Source organism: Phycodurus eques, chromosome 1 (genome assembly GCF_024500275.1).
Source record: "Phycodurus eques isolate BA_2022a chromosome 1, UOR_Pequ_1.1, whole genome shotgun sequence".
Classification (NCBI taxonomy): domain Eukaryota; kingdom Metazoa; phylum Chordata; class Actinopteri; order Syngnathiformes; family Syngnathidae; genus Phycodurus; species Phycodurus eques.
Genome location: NC_084525.1, coordinates 28,317,462 through 28,335,604, shown reverse-complemented (window position 1 = coordinate 28,335,604; position 18,143 = coordinate 28,317,462). Strand labels below are relative to the sequence as shown.

Here is an 18,143-nt window from a genome sequence, read left to right as displayed (position 1 = left end):
TAGCCAAAATACAAGACATTTATTATTCCATTCAGTTGTAAAGTGATATTTGAGCTGCCTAACAGCCAATGAGCCTTTGTTTTTGTTTTATTTGTGTGCAAGATTTAAAGATTTTCACAGATACAGATTTTTGATGCAGATCAAGGAATTTACATATATCATTGTGAAAACTCGGACAACATCCATCGATCCACTTTCCGTACCGTTTATCCTCACGGGCGAGCTGGAGCCTATCCCTCTGGGCCAGAGGTGGGGTACTGGTCGCCAGCCAATCGCAGGGCACATATAAACACACAACCATTCGCACTCACATTCAAACCTAAGGGCAATTTAGAGTTTTCAATTAACATACCATGCATGTTTTTGGGATGTGGGAGAAAATTGGAATACCCGCACACAGGCACAGGGAGAACATGCAAAGTCCACACTGGCAAGGCCGGATTCCTCAGAACTGTGAGGTGAACGACATGCTTGAAGTGGAACATGATCGTCCCAAACATTTTGTTGTTCAAACTTTTTCTTAAAGATCAGAACTGTAAAAATGTCACTGCCATATTTTCCTGCTGTGTTTCTTTCGCTAAGATCGGAAGCAGGAACCCACTCATATCTGGCTATTTTGTTGTCGACTGGTATATGGAGGTCTGATCTGTTATTAACATGCATTTTTGTTCCTGTGGTCTCTTGTCTAAGGTGAGGATGGCTTCTACCAATCTAAAGACCGAAGACCGAAACACTGCAGCTACTGTGGCAAATCATTTCGCTCAAGATATTACCTCACAGTACATTTGAGAACTCACACAGGTAAATTCAGCCCACTTAGATTATTACAGTGGAACCTCTGAGGTCAAACATAGTACATTCGGGGACACTAGTCGAGCCCCGAATTATTGGAAATTACAAAATATTTTCAAATCGGAAATAATCTGTTTCAGGAACAAACTGCCAACATCATTAAACCTTTAACTGTACATGACATATTTTGAGGACTTTTAATATTCTCAATTTAAAACTTAAACAAGTTTAAAAATATGAGTAAACTTTGAATAGTAACACATAAAAATAGCGTAAACTTTAATATTGAGTAAGGGACACAGAAATGAAAGTGGAGAGGGAGGACTACTGCTTGAAAGGCAAGTGGACGATTACTCGAGTACTCGGCGAAATATCTATAGGATAAACGATGCTAAAACGATTGGATAGTGAAAGTCCTACTATTTTCTTATGTCAAAATAAGTTCCATTTCTGGTTTTGTGGTCATCTCAATTTTCCTCTTTGTTGTCAGTCGTCACGAAAGGTCCAAAGAATTATTAAACGCACATAACATGCTCGCAGGATTTACCAAAGTTTCACAAAGGGCTGGGCGATTAATTGAAATGTAATCTCTTTCGACTTGGTCATCTCAAGATCATAAAAACATGATAACTGAGGAAAAACGAATGTTCCGGACGGCGCAGTGTGTGTATGCAAGTTCCTGTGTTGTAAAAGCACACTGAATGCACCTATGCTGCTTGCAGCAAGTGCGTGACATGTTAGTCTGCTTTCCCTGAGCATGCTTTAAACTGTTTGACACCCCAATTGTAGTTTACTGTAAAAATAAACGCAGAACAAAAAGAATGAAAATAATTACAGAAAATTGTATATTTAAATTTACGTGACACGATTTCCCAAAAATGAGAATCTGTCAAAATGCAACGTCTGGTTGCAATTGACACTTCAACCTGAGTACAATGCAGCAAGAATTTTGACAATTGCATGATGGTTTCTGGAGAAAATGGAAAAGATGCACTTTTTGGGGAACACTTGTGTGATATCGCCTATATAAAATCTGGTAAAAAAAAAAAACGCCTTCAAATTCAACTTCATTTAGGGCTGCACAATTAATCGAATTTTAATCGTGATCGTGATTTTAGCAGCCACGATTAAATAGACCTGATCGTCGATGATTTTTTTACATTTAAAATGCGGGCACTGCTGCATATGAGCTTCATTTGTTCCAGTGCCCGCAAACGTAGCTAGCTAACCATTAGAGGGCGAGCACATGGTTAAGGCTTCATTAAGGGCCGGCTCCACGCTCCTTGGTCAACTTAAAAATAAAAGCTTAAAATGGCATTAAAGTCCAATGTAGTAATATATGAAACGTTCATTTTGAAGTTGGCCCTCTCAGCACGTTGGTGGAGAGGCGGCCTGTCACAGTTAGACATTATCACCAATCGTTGTAGCTACTGCCTTGACGTTTAATTTAATTAAGCTAAGCTATAAAAGTTTGGAGATTAATATGAACCCATAATGTACTTTTACAAATATTTACAATTTTAAAAGGTCATCTTGGTTGCCATGGTAACAGGAACTTTGTAATAGAATTAGGCTATGTGATTTAACTAGTAAATACTTTTCTCAGGAACTACTGGATGGCATTGGCTAGAACTTATGCACCTACTTAAAAAGCTATTGTGTGCAACCATAAAGTTTGGTGGGACAGTTAATTCTACTTGATTCTATAGAACCCTGAAGTTGTAAGACACCCACCCCCCACCCACAAAGGTAGTCTATTGTAACCTTGACAGCAATATCTTGGAAAATAGACATTATAAATGGTCAAAATATTGCATTAAGGAAAGTATCATACTAAAGGTGGTGAATATTTAACTGTACTACTCTACTGTATATAAAAGTTCTTTGTGATTATGCCACGGGCTTCCAGTTTTAGAGGATTAAGCTGCGTCTCATTGGGTCCGTTTATCTCCATGGAAAATTAGTGCATTCTTCAAAAAAAGACAGGACATACCAAATATTTCGCTGAACGATGTGAGTAGTAGTATTCAAGCAAATTCATCCATAATGCACAAATTCAATGTGGACCGATCGCCTCGTAGTTTAGCTAGTTATAGTGGGGCAGAAAAGTATTTAGTAGCCACCAATTGTGCAAGTTCTCAAGATGAGAGAGGCCTGTAATTTTCATCACAGGTATACCTCACCTACGAGAGACGAAGGGGGGGGAAACAATCCAGAAAATTTTTAAAAGAATTTTTTTTCTGATTTTTAAAGAATTTTAGTATTTGGTCAATAACAAAAGTTCATCTCAATACTTTGTCAATACCCTTTGTTGGCAATAACAGAGGTCAAATGTTTTCTATAAATCTTGACAAGGTTTTCACACACTGTTGCTGGTATCTCCTCTAGAGCAAGGGTGTTTTGGGGGTGTCGCTGGGCAACACAGACTTTCAACCCCCTCCAAAGATTTTCGATGGTGTTGAGATCTGGAGACTGGGTAAGGCACTCCCGGACCTAGAAATGCATCTTACGAAGCCACTCCTTCATTGCCCAGCCGGTGTGTTTGGGATCATTGTCATGCTGAAAGACCCAGCCATGTTTCATCTTAAATACCCTTGGCGGCTCCAACTACCGGAGACAAATTCCTTGTGTGTTTTGGACATACTTGGCAAATAAAGATGATTCTGATTCTGATTCTGATGGAAGGAGGTTTTCACTCAAGATCTCACGATACATGGCCCCATTCATTATTTCCTTTACAGGGATCAGTCGTCCTGGTCCCTTTGCAGAAAAACAGCCCCAAACCATGATGTTTCCACCCCCATGCTTCACAGTAGGTATGGTGTTCTTTGGATGCAACTCCGCATTCTTTCTCCTCCAAACACAAGTTGAGTTTTTAACCAAAAAGTTCTATTTTGGTTTCATCTGACCATATGACATTCTCACAATCCTCTTCTGGATAATCCAAATGCTCTCTAGCAAACTTCAGACAGCCTGGACATGTACTGGTTTAAGCAGGGGGACATGTCTGGCACTACAGGATTTGAGTTCCTGGCTGCGTAGTGTGTTACAGTTGGTAGCCTTTGTTACTCTGGTCCCAGCTGTCTGCAGGTCATTCATTAGGTCCCCCTGTGTGGTTGTGGGATTTTTGCTCACCGGTCTTGTGATCATTTTGACCCCACGGGGTGAGATCTTATGTGGAGCCCCAGATTGAGGGAGATTATCATTGGTTTTGTATGTGTTCCATTTCTAATAATTGCTCCCACAATGGATTGCTTCACACCAAGCTGCTTACCTATTGCAGATTCAGTCTTCCCAGCCTGGTGCAGGTCCACAATTTTGTTTCTGGTGTCCTTTGACAGCTCTTTGGTCTTGGCCATAGTGGAGTTTGGAGTGTGACTGTTTGAGGTTGTGGACAGGTGTCTTTTATACTGATAAGGAGTTCAACCAGGTGCCATTAATACAGGTAACGAGTGGAGGACAGAGGGGCCTCTTAAAGAAGTTACAGTCTGTGAGAGCCAGAAATTTAGCTTGTTTGTAGGTGACCACTTATTGTCCACCATAATTTGCTCATAAATGTAAAAAAATAAAATAATAAAATCTCCCTCATTTTGTCTCTCATAGGTGAGGTATACTTATGATGAAAATTACAGGCCTCTCTCATCTTTTCTTGCATAATTAGTGGCTGACTAAATACTTTTTTGCCCCACTGTAGTTCATGCTCATTCTTTGGTCAAAACTACAAGACTACACAAACTTTGACATTTTACCAACAACCACAAGCAAAGCAAACAACATCAGCACAACATTTTTTTTTTTCCCCTTCTTTTATGGTGACTTACTGTTTTTGGGTAAATTGGCCACTTCATTAGGAAGAGCTAGGAGGAGGAGGTGAAAGCTACCTCGTATGTTATTTTCTGGATTTAAAAAGAGGGGTTTTGAGCTTTTTTTTAGTGGGAGAGTCAAACAAACATACAGCGGCTGAAATAAGTATTTAACACGTCATTACTTTTTTCATTAAATATATTTCCAAAGATGCTATTGACATGAAAATTTCACCAGAGTATTCCATACATACAAAGAAAGTAGAACAAATAAGATCAGGAATTAAGTTGTGTGTAATAATGTGAAATGACACAAGGAAAAAGTATTCAACGCACCAATTGGTATTTAATAGTTTGTATAGAGGCCTTTGTTTGCAATGGTAGCTTCAAGACGCCTGCTGTATGGAGAAATTAGTTGCATATATCACTCTGGTGTGATTTTGGCCCGCTCCTCCACACAAGCAGTCTTTAAATCTTGAAGATTCTTTGGGCTTCTTTTATGGCTCTTGAGTTTCAGTTCTTTCCATAGATTTTAGATTGGATTCAAGTCAGGTGATTGGCTGGGCCATTCTAGCAGCTTTGTTTTTTTTTTTTCTTTGAAACCAATGGAGTGTTACCTTAGCAGTATGTTTTGGGTCATTATCCTGTTGAAAGGTCTACCCTCATTTCATTTTCATCATCCTTGTAGAGGGCAGCAGATTTTTGTCAAGAATGTCTCTGTACTTTTGCCCATTCATCCTTCTTTCAATAATGTGAAGTTTACCAGTACCAAATTGCTGAAAAGCAGCCCCACACCATCATGTTCCCACCTCCGAACCTCACTGTTGGTATGGTGTTTTTAGGGTGAAGTGCAGGGTCATTTCCCCTCGCAACATGGTGTGCGTTATGGCATCCAAACAGTTAAATTTTGCTCTTATCCTACCAGAGTATATTCTCCCAGTATTTAACTGGCTTGTCCAAATCTTGTTCAGCAAACATTAAACGAGCTTTGATATGTGTTTTTTGTTCTTGCTTTCTTTCTTCTTAGTAATGGGGTCTTGTGTGGTGAGCGTACATACAGGCCATGGCCGCAGAGTGCATTACTCACTATTTTCCTTGTGACAACAGTGCCTGCTAATTCCAGGTCTTTTTGAAGCTCTCCACAGGTGGTCCTTGGCTCTTGGACAACGCTTCTGATTATTCTTTGCACTCCTCTGTCAGAAATAGTGCGAGGAGCACCTGATCGAGGCAAATTTATGGTGGAATGACTCTCCTTCCACTTACGTATTATGCTCACTGAAACGTTCAGAAACTTAAATATGCGCCTGTAACCATTGCCATCGTTATGTTTTGCAACTATTGGTTTACGTTGGTCTTGAGACAGCTCTCTCCTCTTACCCATCATGAGATGTCTTGACTCACTCCTTGGCAATGAGACCTTTTTGTAGGCCATCAATTAGGACTGAAACAGCTAATATTCGTTTGCACTGACAAGGGGCTGGATTGCTGTTTAATTATTGATAGATTTTAGGTGTTGTCTTTCCATGCCTTTTTGCACCGCCCTTTCTCCATGTGTTCAATACTTTTTACCCGTGTCATTTCACATTTTTACACTGAACTTAAGTTTTGGTTTTATTTGTTCTACTTTCTTTATATTTATTGATTACTTGGGTTGTTCCCAACATCTGGTGAAAATTTCAGGTCAATAGCACCTTTGGAATTACATTTTGTGAGAAAAATGGTGACGTGTTAAATACTTACTTTCATATACTTTCAGCCGCTGTTTTGCTGACATACAGAAACTAAATTGATGACAAGTTGCGATATAATGTTAATAAACTCTTGGGGTCAATAAACATCTTACAGCACGCTCAGGGAGGGCAGACTAACATTACATTCTACAGGCTGCAAAGTACGAGGTGCTGTATTTGGCTTAGGGCGTTAGCTTCGGCTATAGTCTTGAGGCTAACCGAAAATCCGTGTCAGTTTATCCAGTCAGGCGGTGCAGGTTGCAGTTTCTCCTTACATCACAGTACCGTGTCTTGGACGGGATGTTTCGGTGATTAAAGAATTTCAGACTGACACTAAAAATGCAGTTTGGGACCATTTTTTTCAATTTATACTGGCATAAGCGGGCCGGTGTCTATATGTAGGTCGTGGCCCTACACTGCGGGGTAGTGGCCCCGGGCTTCCGTTAATGTTGGACCCTGATTACTTTACTTGCTACTCATTTATTTTCTAGTTGCTCTTTTAAGTTCGTTAAAGTTTAGTTTTGGTAGTTGAATAATACTACATTTTGAAATTAATGAATAATCATGTTTATTAATTTAGATTGCAATATCAATCAAAAACAATCCAGATTTATTTATTTATTTATTTTTTGCCATAATCGCCAAGCCCTAGTTTCATATGACATCATGCACAATACTGTTTCAAATTCAGGATATATTTTGACTTAGTTTAAAGGTCCCATATTTTTCCAAACCAACTTTTTCTAGTATTTGGGATGTAATATTGTCTCTATGGTGCCTCAGTGAACATGTAAAATATTAAATAGAAATCGTCCTCACATTCCTGAGGTCCAGATGTTTTTCTGCCGAGAGGCCTGAAATCAGGACATGTGAATTTCTTGAGTTTATCTACGTCACAGGTGAAGAGCTCCGTCTCCCTCTCCGCTCCGAGCCGGCTCTGTCATTATAAACACGTGTGCTCCCACAAGTGGGTCTTCTACACAAAGGCAACCAATCAGAGGAAATGGGGGCTGTCTTAGCCAAATATAAACGAAAGCGGATACAAAATTGGCTCAAACTGAACTGTCAGAGGAGCCTTTTCTTGACACTAGTATGACAAAACCAAGGTTTTATGAAATGAAATTAACACTTTTATACTGAGTCCATGTTAGAGAGTCACTCAATGGAGGTCTAAATAGCCAAAATATTGGACCTTTAAGTTTGCCTTAGAATCGCACGACTTTAGAATTTTCTCTGTATAACATGAACATATGTGATATTTTGCTCAATGTTCATGCCTGTAACTTTTCCAATGTCAGGTGAAAAACCCTACAAGTGTGTTTATTGTGACTATGCTGGCGCCCAGAGGACATCCCTGAAATATCACCTGGAACGGCGTCACAAGGACAATCTTTCCGTGAAGACCCTGAGCAAACCAGTGACTCCTTTGCTTTCCCGGAGCGATAGGAAAGGAAATTCAGCACTGAAAAGATCCAAACTCTGGCTTCCTGTGGTCAAGGGAGAGCTGCAGGATAAGTTGCAAAGTCCAGATGGTGAGCTTGACAAAGCGGCTATACAGAAAGATGATGAGTATGAGAAAGTAATTGCTGATCAAGCTTTCAACCCAACTGAGAATGTGACCATAAAGTTCCCTGAGGCTGTTAATCTGAAGGTGGAAAAGGAGGAGATAAAAGACGAGAACTGCGAGGACCCATTAAATCTGTCCTTAAAAGTATGTCTCTCCGTCCCTGCCAGCACACAACCCAGAAATGCATTAATTCCATCTGTGTGTTCATTTTGCACATATAAAACCATCCACCCGGAGGTTCTAATTATGCACAAAAGGCTGACTCACAAAGATAAGTGCGATGGTGTAAGAAGGAATACTTATGCCAAACAGAGGCGCCTTACAGGCTGCCCACCTGCGCTCCAAGGAAAAGACGTCAGCCCACTAGCTATGATTGACAGGCGCCACCCTCGCCGAACCAAGTCCCCACCATGTCAACTGACAAAACCCAAAGAAATTACGCCTGCCCACCTACTTCGTACTCCGAAGCTGAGCCACGCACCTTTTTACGCTGGTCGCCATGAGAGAAAGCGTTTCGGGCTCAATGATGAGTCACACTCTGGCCATGAGTCTGCTCACTTAACGGAGCAGGTGAGGAAGTCTAGCCGGGCCGGGATGTACCAGACCGAGCGACTGCCAACCTTCACCAAAATTGCAGCTGCTGAGAGGAGTTTCCCCAGGCGAAGCCCAGCCATGTGGCAATCGGACGCCGCCCACCGGTTCCTGTCTAGCCAGTTCGGGACCCTGCCTCAGATTGGCGAGCCATCCAGCAAGAGGCTAAAGCAAGCTTTACCTGCAGGGGACGCCAGCTACAGAGGACCACCACCAGGGGATGGACCAATCAGGCTGCGTCTCCAAGGGAGCAGTGTAAAGGGTATTTCACAAGGGGTGCGTCCACCTGCGGACGTCTTGACTCCAATAAAGAGCGTGGCCATTGGAGGAGGTCTGGATGCTGACTGGAACATGATGAACCTACTGCGTGCCTGCAACCCCAACAACTTGGCATCACTTTACCATGGTGTCCCGGCAAACCAAAACATCATGGGACTGACTAACCCAAGAGCAGGTATGTAGTTCATGCAGGTATGTCGTTCATCTGCTACAGGCTGCGGTTCGGGGCTTATCTCGGGTGCTTTCACACCTTTCTGTAGTCCGAATCAGCTGAGGATGTGTAAACTTGGCCTGTTTCACCCCGATTTTGTTTCTTTTCACACAGTAAAATACATCGCAACAAACCATGTGATTTCCGTTCTCTTACTGATAAACAGGAAGGTTTGGTTGGAGGATTAGTGAGTGAATTTATCTAACAAATACCAAATGGAGCAAACTGTAATTTCTGAACTTTAATAATGATATGGACAATCTAGCACTAGCATCATGTTGTGCCGATTCATTCATTTGCCAGCTGGATCAGATTGTTTTATTAAATGTTTAATTTAGCAGAGTTTGTTAGATACCATGGCTTGATTTTCTCTCTCTCTCACACACACACACACACGCTTCAGTAATGTGTTCACACCATGGGTGGAATCAAATTGCGTGATTTTCAATTGAACCACAAAGTGCCTGTGTGAAAGTGCCCTTAGCGCCCACTGTACGGTCACAGGTTGTTGTTGTTTAACATGGCATATGCCTTCCTCAGGGGGCAGGAGTGTGCTGTTCCAACACTTACCCACTCTACCCAGCCTGCCGAGGAGAGAGCTCTCAGCGCCTGTCTCTAATCAACACTATGTGACCTCTGATAATACAACATAAAAAGGTTAAAGCACACTGAAGGACTTAAGATATTAATACAACATAAAAAGGTTAAAGCACACTGAAGGACTTAAGATATTTCTTCACCTGCTGCCTGACATAAATGAGTCTTTGAAAATGTGAAATTATTTTCATATGCTGCTACCTTATTTTAGAGACTACAGTGTCGAGCTTTGGGTTTTTTTTGTTTTTTTTCCCGGGACTGAAAAACATGCACTCATATTTGCGGGCCCAGAAGCTTCCATTCCTGTTTGACCTACACTACTGTTCATCGGTGTTTACCATGTAACATTTGTGTTTTTTCAGCACATAGAAATATCATATAACCTTTGCTGTTTTGAAATGTTGCTCCTATGTTCATTAATGGAGCCCCTCTCACAAAACACTGACCAGTGAGTTCCTAATGTCAAACCTTTGATGCACAAAGTGGAACTTTTGAGTTGGAGTAGATTCTAATGATACATCGAGGTTTTTTTTTTTTTTTTTTTTTTTTTCCCCCCAGAAGCCCAATATGCTACTTAGTTGTCTGGTTGACTGAGAATGTTCGCACAGTTTGGGTGTTACCGTTCTTCAAATGGTCCTTAAATTTACGTTGGTGTTGTATGGCACATTTTCAGTCACTTTTCAGGTGTCGCAGACTCTTGAAAGTCGTATTTAGTTTCATACAGCAGTTGTCCTTACCAGCCTATTATCTCAAAAGTCGAATGGGTTGTCAGTGCCAAACAAAAGAACAATCAGACATGACAAAAACTAGCGGAATTAATTTGTGAATGTGAATAAAATATCTCGGGCAAAGTCAGATTTACAACCTTTTGGTGCTACCTTGAAGAGCTGAGATTAAGTTATTTGTTCTTTTGTTTCACAATTTGTCAAATGAAAAGTATTGTTTGAGATCTGTATTACACAAAATAAAATGAGGCAAAGAGGTGCATAATTATTGGTTACTTGTGCGTTATTGGTTATAGCGACCGTATTTTCGTCAGGACAACCGGAGGCAGCCTTGTATGATATCTTCCCAAAATGAAAGTGTAATCCTATTTAATTTATACCACTTATATCTTTAATACTAAGCACTTTTGTCTGATAAAGTGAATAAAAATCAAATAAATCCTCAAAGTAAACAACACAGTGCAATGATTACATATACATTAGTCATCATTTAGGCTTGTGCTGTACTAAACCCACGACGCGAGTGAGGATAAACGGTTCAGAAGATTGATGGATGGGTGTAGTGTATTTTGTAGGACTCTACAGTGTCTTCAGAAATCTGCCACTAGAGGGCAATATTTACAAGGTACAGTACTGTATAAAGCTCCATCGGACAAGCAGGCCAACTTCATGTACGGACTCCGTTGTCTAGTAAATACGGTACATTTATTCATTCACATAGTCCATTGATTTCATTTTGTTAGCATTAATACAAAACAATTGTCCCTTTTTTATTCTGGGCCTATAAGTGTGACACAGACTTCTCTGGTGGACCCTAATTGGTAGCGTCATCAGGTATCAAATGCGATTTCACCATGCCGTCACGCATTGGCAGAGCGATTGACAAAACAGGCTAAATGGTTCGAATTAGTGAAGACTGACACTGAAACTAAAATACATAAACATGCTTCAAACCCTGAACTCCCAATTCCATAGAATTAAAGCTAAAAAACAAAAATTGACAACATTTCAAAAATAAAAATTCCATAGATTCCACTGCTTCGAAGCTTGCTTCAAATAACTTGACGTGACGTGAGAAGAACGAACCACCATTTCCTAATCCTGGCAAGCGAAGTCGGTAGAATTTTGGGCTTGTAAGAGGGTCTTAGGTTCGATTCCCATAACACTGTAGCCTGACTTTTTATGTTACCAGTACGCATATCAATTACTAGGTTACGATAACCCCTTTACTCACATCTGTTCCAAGTAGCAAAACATTTTTTTATGCACGTCAGCATCATATTTCCCTTTCTCTTGTAAACTACTATTTTCCAAATGAAAAAAAAGAGGAAACCGCTAAATTCAACAAGTCTCAACAAAAATAATGTGGCACATTTGAGTGTTCCCCATCCCACATAATGGGATAACGCAGTTACACAAGCACACCCAAATTATGCCATTCCCTCCTTTCCCCCAGAACTCTCAATAACAACACACTGCAAACATTCATCAATATTTGTAAACTGTGTGTGTGTGTTTGGCTACGATTTTTCCCCAAGGTTTTCAATCCACTGCAGACTTGGTTTTCGCCAGGAGAGGTCACTGTAACTGAAGATTCAAGAAATGAACCCATTTTCGAAACTTTGTCCAAGTGGTTCAATGATTCACAAAAGCTTCATCTGCCCATCACTAGCATGAATGATGATTCCAGCCTTCTTCTCTACTACCATACTTTGACTTTGTGAAGTGTCCGTTTGTAGAAATGATGTTATGTGAGGTATGGTGTAAACTGATTCAAATAAATAAACATGGTGGAAATTAAGATGTAGTTATCATGATCGTTGAGGGACTGGCTAACTCATTCAGGAGCTAAATAGCTAAATAAATGAAAGTCCTTAACCTGACTCATGGTAGACGTAGCCTAAGAGCTAGCATACCACCAATATTTGTAAATGAGCCTAGCCTCCGTTGAATGGTTCTCTCTGTGATTGATGCTGTTTGAATTTCAGCCTGTGAGGCTACATGGTAGATGCTCTACGCGCATTTCCTAAGCAGGAAGATGTGCTCTTTTGACGGAGAAATGGATAGTAACCTACGAGAAGCAGCAGCTACTAGCAGATAAGCCTGCTAGTAGCTGCCGCTTCTAGCCTAGCCTATTTTTTGCTCAATTGCTCAGACAACCCAACAAACATTTTATTTTTTATACACACCTTTAAGAAGACATTTTCCACAAACCGGATGATTGAGGTCTGGTTCCCAGTCTGTCATTTATTGTTGGCAGTCTTGCAATCTTCTTTGTCCAATGTATGTGTGACACCCACACAAATTATCATCCTCACTACCAAGTTGAGCATGAATAAATTAGTTTTTTTCCTTTAATATATATATATTTTTTGTAATGAAATCAGAAAGGGGGAAGAAAAAAAACTAAACCGATATGTTTTTCGGGGCACCCCACATGTTTTTGTCATTGTTCCAGGTCACGTCAGCGGTCGTCATCACTTTTCTGTCACCCAGAAGTATCCTTGTGTTTATTTTACAAACATTCATTCATCCATTATTCGTCTTCCGTACCGCTTATCCTCACTAGGCTCGGGTCGTGCTGGAGCCTTTCCCAGCTGAACCTGGGCGAGAGGCGCGGTACACCATGAACTGGTTGCCAGGCAATCACATGGCACATATAAACAAACAACCATTCACACTCACGTTTACACCAACAGGCAGTTTAGAGTCTTCAATGAACCTATCATGCATATTTTTGGGATGGGGGAGGAAACTGGAGTACCTGCAGAAAACCCACACAGGCGCGCTCTGGTTTCCTCCCACATCCCAAAAACATGCATTAATTGGTGACTCTAAATTGCCCGTAGGTGTGACTGTGAGTGCGAATGGTTGTTTGTTTGTATGTGCCCTGCGATTGGCTGGAGACCAGTTCAGGGTGTACCCCGCCTCCTGCCCGATGACAGCTGGGATAGGCTCCAGCACGCCTGCGACCCCAGTAAGGAGAAGCGGATCAGAAAATGGATGGATGGATGGATGGATTATAAAACTATCTATACTGTACCTCAAAATGGCCATGATAAGATACAATTTGTTTTGTTTGTGTAGAACCCTCTTCTTTTGTGACAGTCTTGAATCAAGAGCGCTGCCCTGGTAGAATGCACTTTTAAGAAATGCTCAATAGTCTTGATCATTTCTTAAAAGTGCATTCTACCCGGGTTAGCATGGCTGCCTCACAGTTCTGAGGTTTTAGGTTAGAATTTCTGCCTTGGCCCTCCGTGTGGTGTTTGCATGTTCTCCCTATGCTTGTGTGGGTTTCCTCCAGTTTCAGCCCACATTCCAAAAATGCATGTTAGCAAAGCAAAGTAAATTTATTTATATAGCGCATTTCATACACAATTTGCTTTACATTATATTAAAATTTCAAACCAAAATAAAAGACGGCTTCAAAACAATTTGAAACAGAGGAAAAACAGGTATGAAGATGTTCAAAAAAATAAACAAATAAACTGCAAGAAATGTTCGGTTTATTGCTTATTGCAAGTCTATAAAAAACTACAGCTTCTCCAGAATTCTACCATCTGTATTATCACAAGGAGCCCCTCTACTCACCACAGCACTCCAGCCATGCAACAACTCCACTGGCTCCCTGTCCAATACCACATCCAATTTACACACTGATCTGCACCTTGAAGGCCATCAAAAACCTCTCTTCGCCATGTTTTGCTGCCCTCCATCACGTTGCCATACCCTGCCGCTCTCTCAGATATTGGTCCTCCATCCATCTCGCCGTCCTTTCTGCCCATCTGTCGACCGTGGGGGACAGAGCCTTAAGCCGCTCTGACCCCCGTCTTTGGAACTCAATATCACCTGACCTCCGAAACACAGACTCATTAACCCTTTTCAAATCCAAACTCAAGACACTTCTATTTCAGACTATTCACTTTTACATTTCCCATGTCAGTTGCCATTTTAATTGATGTTTTATGTTCGGTCATTTTTATTGTATTATTGTTGTTATTTCTCTGAATTGTCCATAAGCATTCATGTATGTATCATTTTAGCCAATAAGAAGTGTTTTCATGTCATGACCATGGAACTGTGACCAGGAGTTATTTCTGGTGTCACATTTCACTACAAAACACAATAAAACATTTTAATTTCATTATTAGCAACATGCAGGCAAACAAAAGTGGGGGGAAACGAGGACATTTTGCTTGTATGTATTTGTGTTTCTGTGTCAGTAGGCTAGTTCCTGGTTTGTGGTTGTGTATGTGTGAGTGCCATTTTGACCTGTGGGTTGGTGGTAGAATTTGGAGTGGGGGGTGGTTTGGTGCTTGCTAATTAACTGAATGACAAATAAACAAACAAATTAAATGAATGAATAGCACATGATGTGAACATATTGAAAACTAAACTAAAATCCGGTTAGAGTAGAACATTTAAATAATCCGTTAAATACCCAGAAATAATTTAAAATTTGAAATAATTATAAATTCATTCAGGCGGCACGGTGGACGACTGGTTAGAGCTCAGCCTCACAGCTCTGAGGACCCGGGTTCAATCCCCGGCCCCGCCTGTGTGGAGTTTGCATGTTCTCCCCGTGCCTGCGTGGGTTTTCTCCGGGCACTCCGGTTTCCCCCCACATCCCAAAAACATGCATGAATTGGAGACTCTAAATTGCCCGTAGGCATGACTGTGAGTGCGAATGGTTGTTTGTTCCTATGTGCCCTGCGATTGGCTGGCAACCAGTTCGGGGTGTACCCCGCCTCCTGCCCGATGACAGCTGGGATAGGCTCCAGCACCCCCGCGACCCTAGTGAGGAGAAGCGGCTCAGAAAATGGATGGATGGATGGATAAATTCATTCATCTTCCGTTCCGCTTACCCTCACTAGGGTCGCAGGCGTGCTGGAGCCTATCCCAGCTATCTTCAGGCGAGAGGCGGGGTACACCCTGAACTGGTCGCGATTCAATCCCAGGAAATAATTATCCAATTGAATTAAAGCAAAACCAGTATTAGGCAGCGCACAGGAAAACAAGTGGAATTAATCAATATTTGTGTAAATAGCAATATTCCCGTAAAGGGACAGTTTGCAATTTTAAACTGCTAGCAAGATTTTAATGTCGTGGCTACAACAACTTGATTGACTCTTGCGTGGCAGGAAGGGCAGGTTAAGCAGATTTAACGAGATGAACATTCCAACTATGAATCACTTTTGTATGAAATAAGAACAAAGACATTTGTTATGGTTAGGTTTAGGGCTAGGATTTGGGTTATGGTGGTTTAGAATGGGTTAATGTTAGGATTAGGTTAGGTTTGGTTTAGTGGGATTCATTAACAGCGCCACACTTAGTCATACACTTATTTTCCCATCTGGAAGCAGTAGGGCGTGTTCTACCTGGATACAGTAGCCAATCATAGTACAGCGGCGTGTGTCATGCAGTCAGTAATATTGGAGCAGGGCATGTTCTGCCTGGAACATGAGTGGGATTCCTAGTAATACCTCACATACACGAGATATGCACTGTATGTAATGTGCACGGACAGCAATCTGACGTTAGCCATGGCTGCTACATTGGTAACATGACTTATTTGTAATAGAGTGCTACTACGAACACTAAATGTGGCCGGTTTAAGGTCTTATTTTTTGGAATTTCCAATCAATAAAAATAAAAAAGAGGTGGTAAACTTAGCTGTCGAGCAGAAATGCTAAGTCCGCGTCGCCTCTGAATCCTTTCGGCTCCCTGTGGTCCCTCCACCCTTGAAAGGAAGCCTCGATGTTCACACTGTGCGGTGGTTTCTTTTGAACTAAATTAAAGTTAAAAGATGGTGCCAGTTAGTGATGTATTTTTTCTTCACAGATAATTTTACTAAAGCTAAAACTGTCAGGCGTATACTGACAGTTTTTACAAATACAACAAAATGTGGATTTTTTTGTTGTTTTTGTTTTGTTTTTAGAAGATTTCTATTTCCCATTTGTATTAATAAAAATATAGTGCACCATATATCATACTTACCGGTAGATGTGTGTCCTGCTAGCATCTACACCCAGAGCACACTCCTTAAAAAAAGGGATTGGCTGTTGTTGCGCACAAAATGACAGATTCCATCAAGACTGAGCATTGTGTAAACAACAAATGACTGTGGACAATCTTCAGCACATTGAACACTTGCAACTTTGGGCTTTTCTGTCCAGCACCCCCCCCAAACCCCTTTGAGTAGACCACATCTGTTTGCTGTCTGCTCCCCTGGGCCAGCACCGTGTAATCTATTGCATTAGCTCACATTAGTGCATGTTGCCCATGGGCCTCGGTAATCACGAAGGCAAAATGAGCATTTCACTTAGCATCACCCTCATATTCCTCCACACTGCACAAACATGCGGCGGGCGTCGTGCATTGACAACAGCTTATGACATGCATCCGCCGACTGTCCGTCTCTGGGTATGTTTTTTGTAATTTGTTTAATGACAGATCAAACTCTAAAGAGGTGAAGATACTCTGAATTTTGCCCAAGTTTATTCAGAGGAGTACTGCAACATGAGGAAACAACAGATTGTGCCAGATGTTTGCCTCCATCTTAAGACCCGACGTAAAGACAACATGACAGGGCCTCCTTTCACAATCATCACAATCATAAACCTTAATTACTGTATTTCTGCAAAAACTGGTTATTTACTGAACTGCAGAAGGGAAGGGTTTATGTTTGTTCAAATGCCTTTTTGAAATATATTATTTTTCTTATGTATGTATATATATATAAATATATATATATATATATTAAATAATATATATATATATATATATACATACACACACACACACACACACACACAACGTGGCAAGATTCCACTCTAATTCAGTCTGCTTTTGTGCTTTGGGTGGGTGCTGTTGTTTTGGATAGCTACAGAGTTCAAATGGGCTCAGTAGTTAACATTTTCATCTCTGTGTGAGAATGGTAGTCTCTATGAATTTAAATAATCACACTTGTTTTTCTGACACAAACAGAAGCATCAATTTGAGGGAGAGTGCATTTGTCTGAAGTGGATGGCTCAACCAGGAATTGGGGCATAGCATCAATGAGAGAGACGATCACAATTTAAAAAAAAAAATAAAGTCCATAAACTGCGATGACATATTGGAGCATTTGTGTTTTCATGGTAAAAACAATTCCATCACTTGGGAATGAAGCACCTGAGGTCTTCATAGCTTCTTCTCCAGTCTCTTTGGTCACGTTGGAGTTTAGACTTATCGGAGTGCATCATTCCAAAGACAAATGGCGTTTCATGCTCGCGTTAGCATCCACTCGCCCATTCCGCGTGTGAGGCCTCAGCGGAGGTGCTTACATGTTTTGAAGGCTGAGGAAGTGTTCTATCTTCTTCCTCTCAACTCCTGTGATCGTCAAACCACTGCTTTCGTCACTCCTAATTGTTGCCTCCAGATTGTCAACTTGCATGAATTAGCAATTGGGCCAACAAAAGCCAGTCGAGTCGATTGTTGCGCATCCTGTCAGTATATCGAGGCGGAATCTGGGCTCTGGCTGTGATAGCTCATCATCGTCAGCCAGCGCCGCTCCTCTGAGGAAGAGGAGCGATGTAGTGGTTCCCACAAAAACAGCCCCTGGCCTCAGGAAAGGGATTTGGGTGTCTAGAGACAACAGAAGCCATATGGAGCGAGCTGAGATAGCAGGGCACATGTACAGAATAATGGATGATGTGTCATGTTTCATGATGCCCAGAAGCCATCAAGAGACTCGGTTTGGGGAATTCAAAAGACTCATATACTGCAAAAGTGACTGTTGGACCATTAAGCTTTTCGGCCGCTTATTTTTATGTTGTCAGAGTGCTGATCTTATAGCCCTGCACCATG

At 41.2% G+C, this 18,143-nt stretch overlaps 1 protein-coding gene across 5 annotated transcripts in view; it reads left to right on the top strand.

Moving 5' to 3' along the window:
- znf217 (zinc finger protein 217) overlaps positions 1–18,143 on the top strand; it is a 49,454-nt gene that overhangs the window by 6,835 nt on the left and 24,476 nt on the right. For 2 of the 5 annotated variants that reach the window (XM_061685982.1, XM_061685975.1), the window contains exons 3-5: positions 691–801; positions 7,624–8,937; positions 9,514–12,391. In XM_061685982.1, coding sequence (XP_061541966.1) covers positions 691–801; positions 7,624–8,937; positions 9,514–9,626 — 1,538 coding nt within the window. In that variant the 3' untranslated portion in view covers positions 9,627–12,391. Of the gene's footprint in view, positions 1–690; positions 802–7,623; positions 12,395–18,143 lie in introns of those variants that run through there. The other 3 variants (XM_061685992.1, XM_061686009.1, XM_061686001.1) reach the window with 3 other exon arrangements.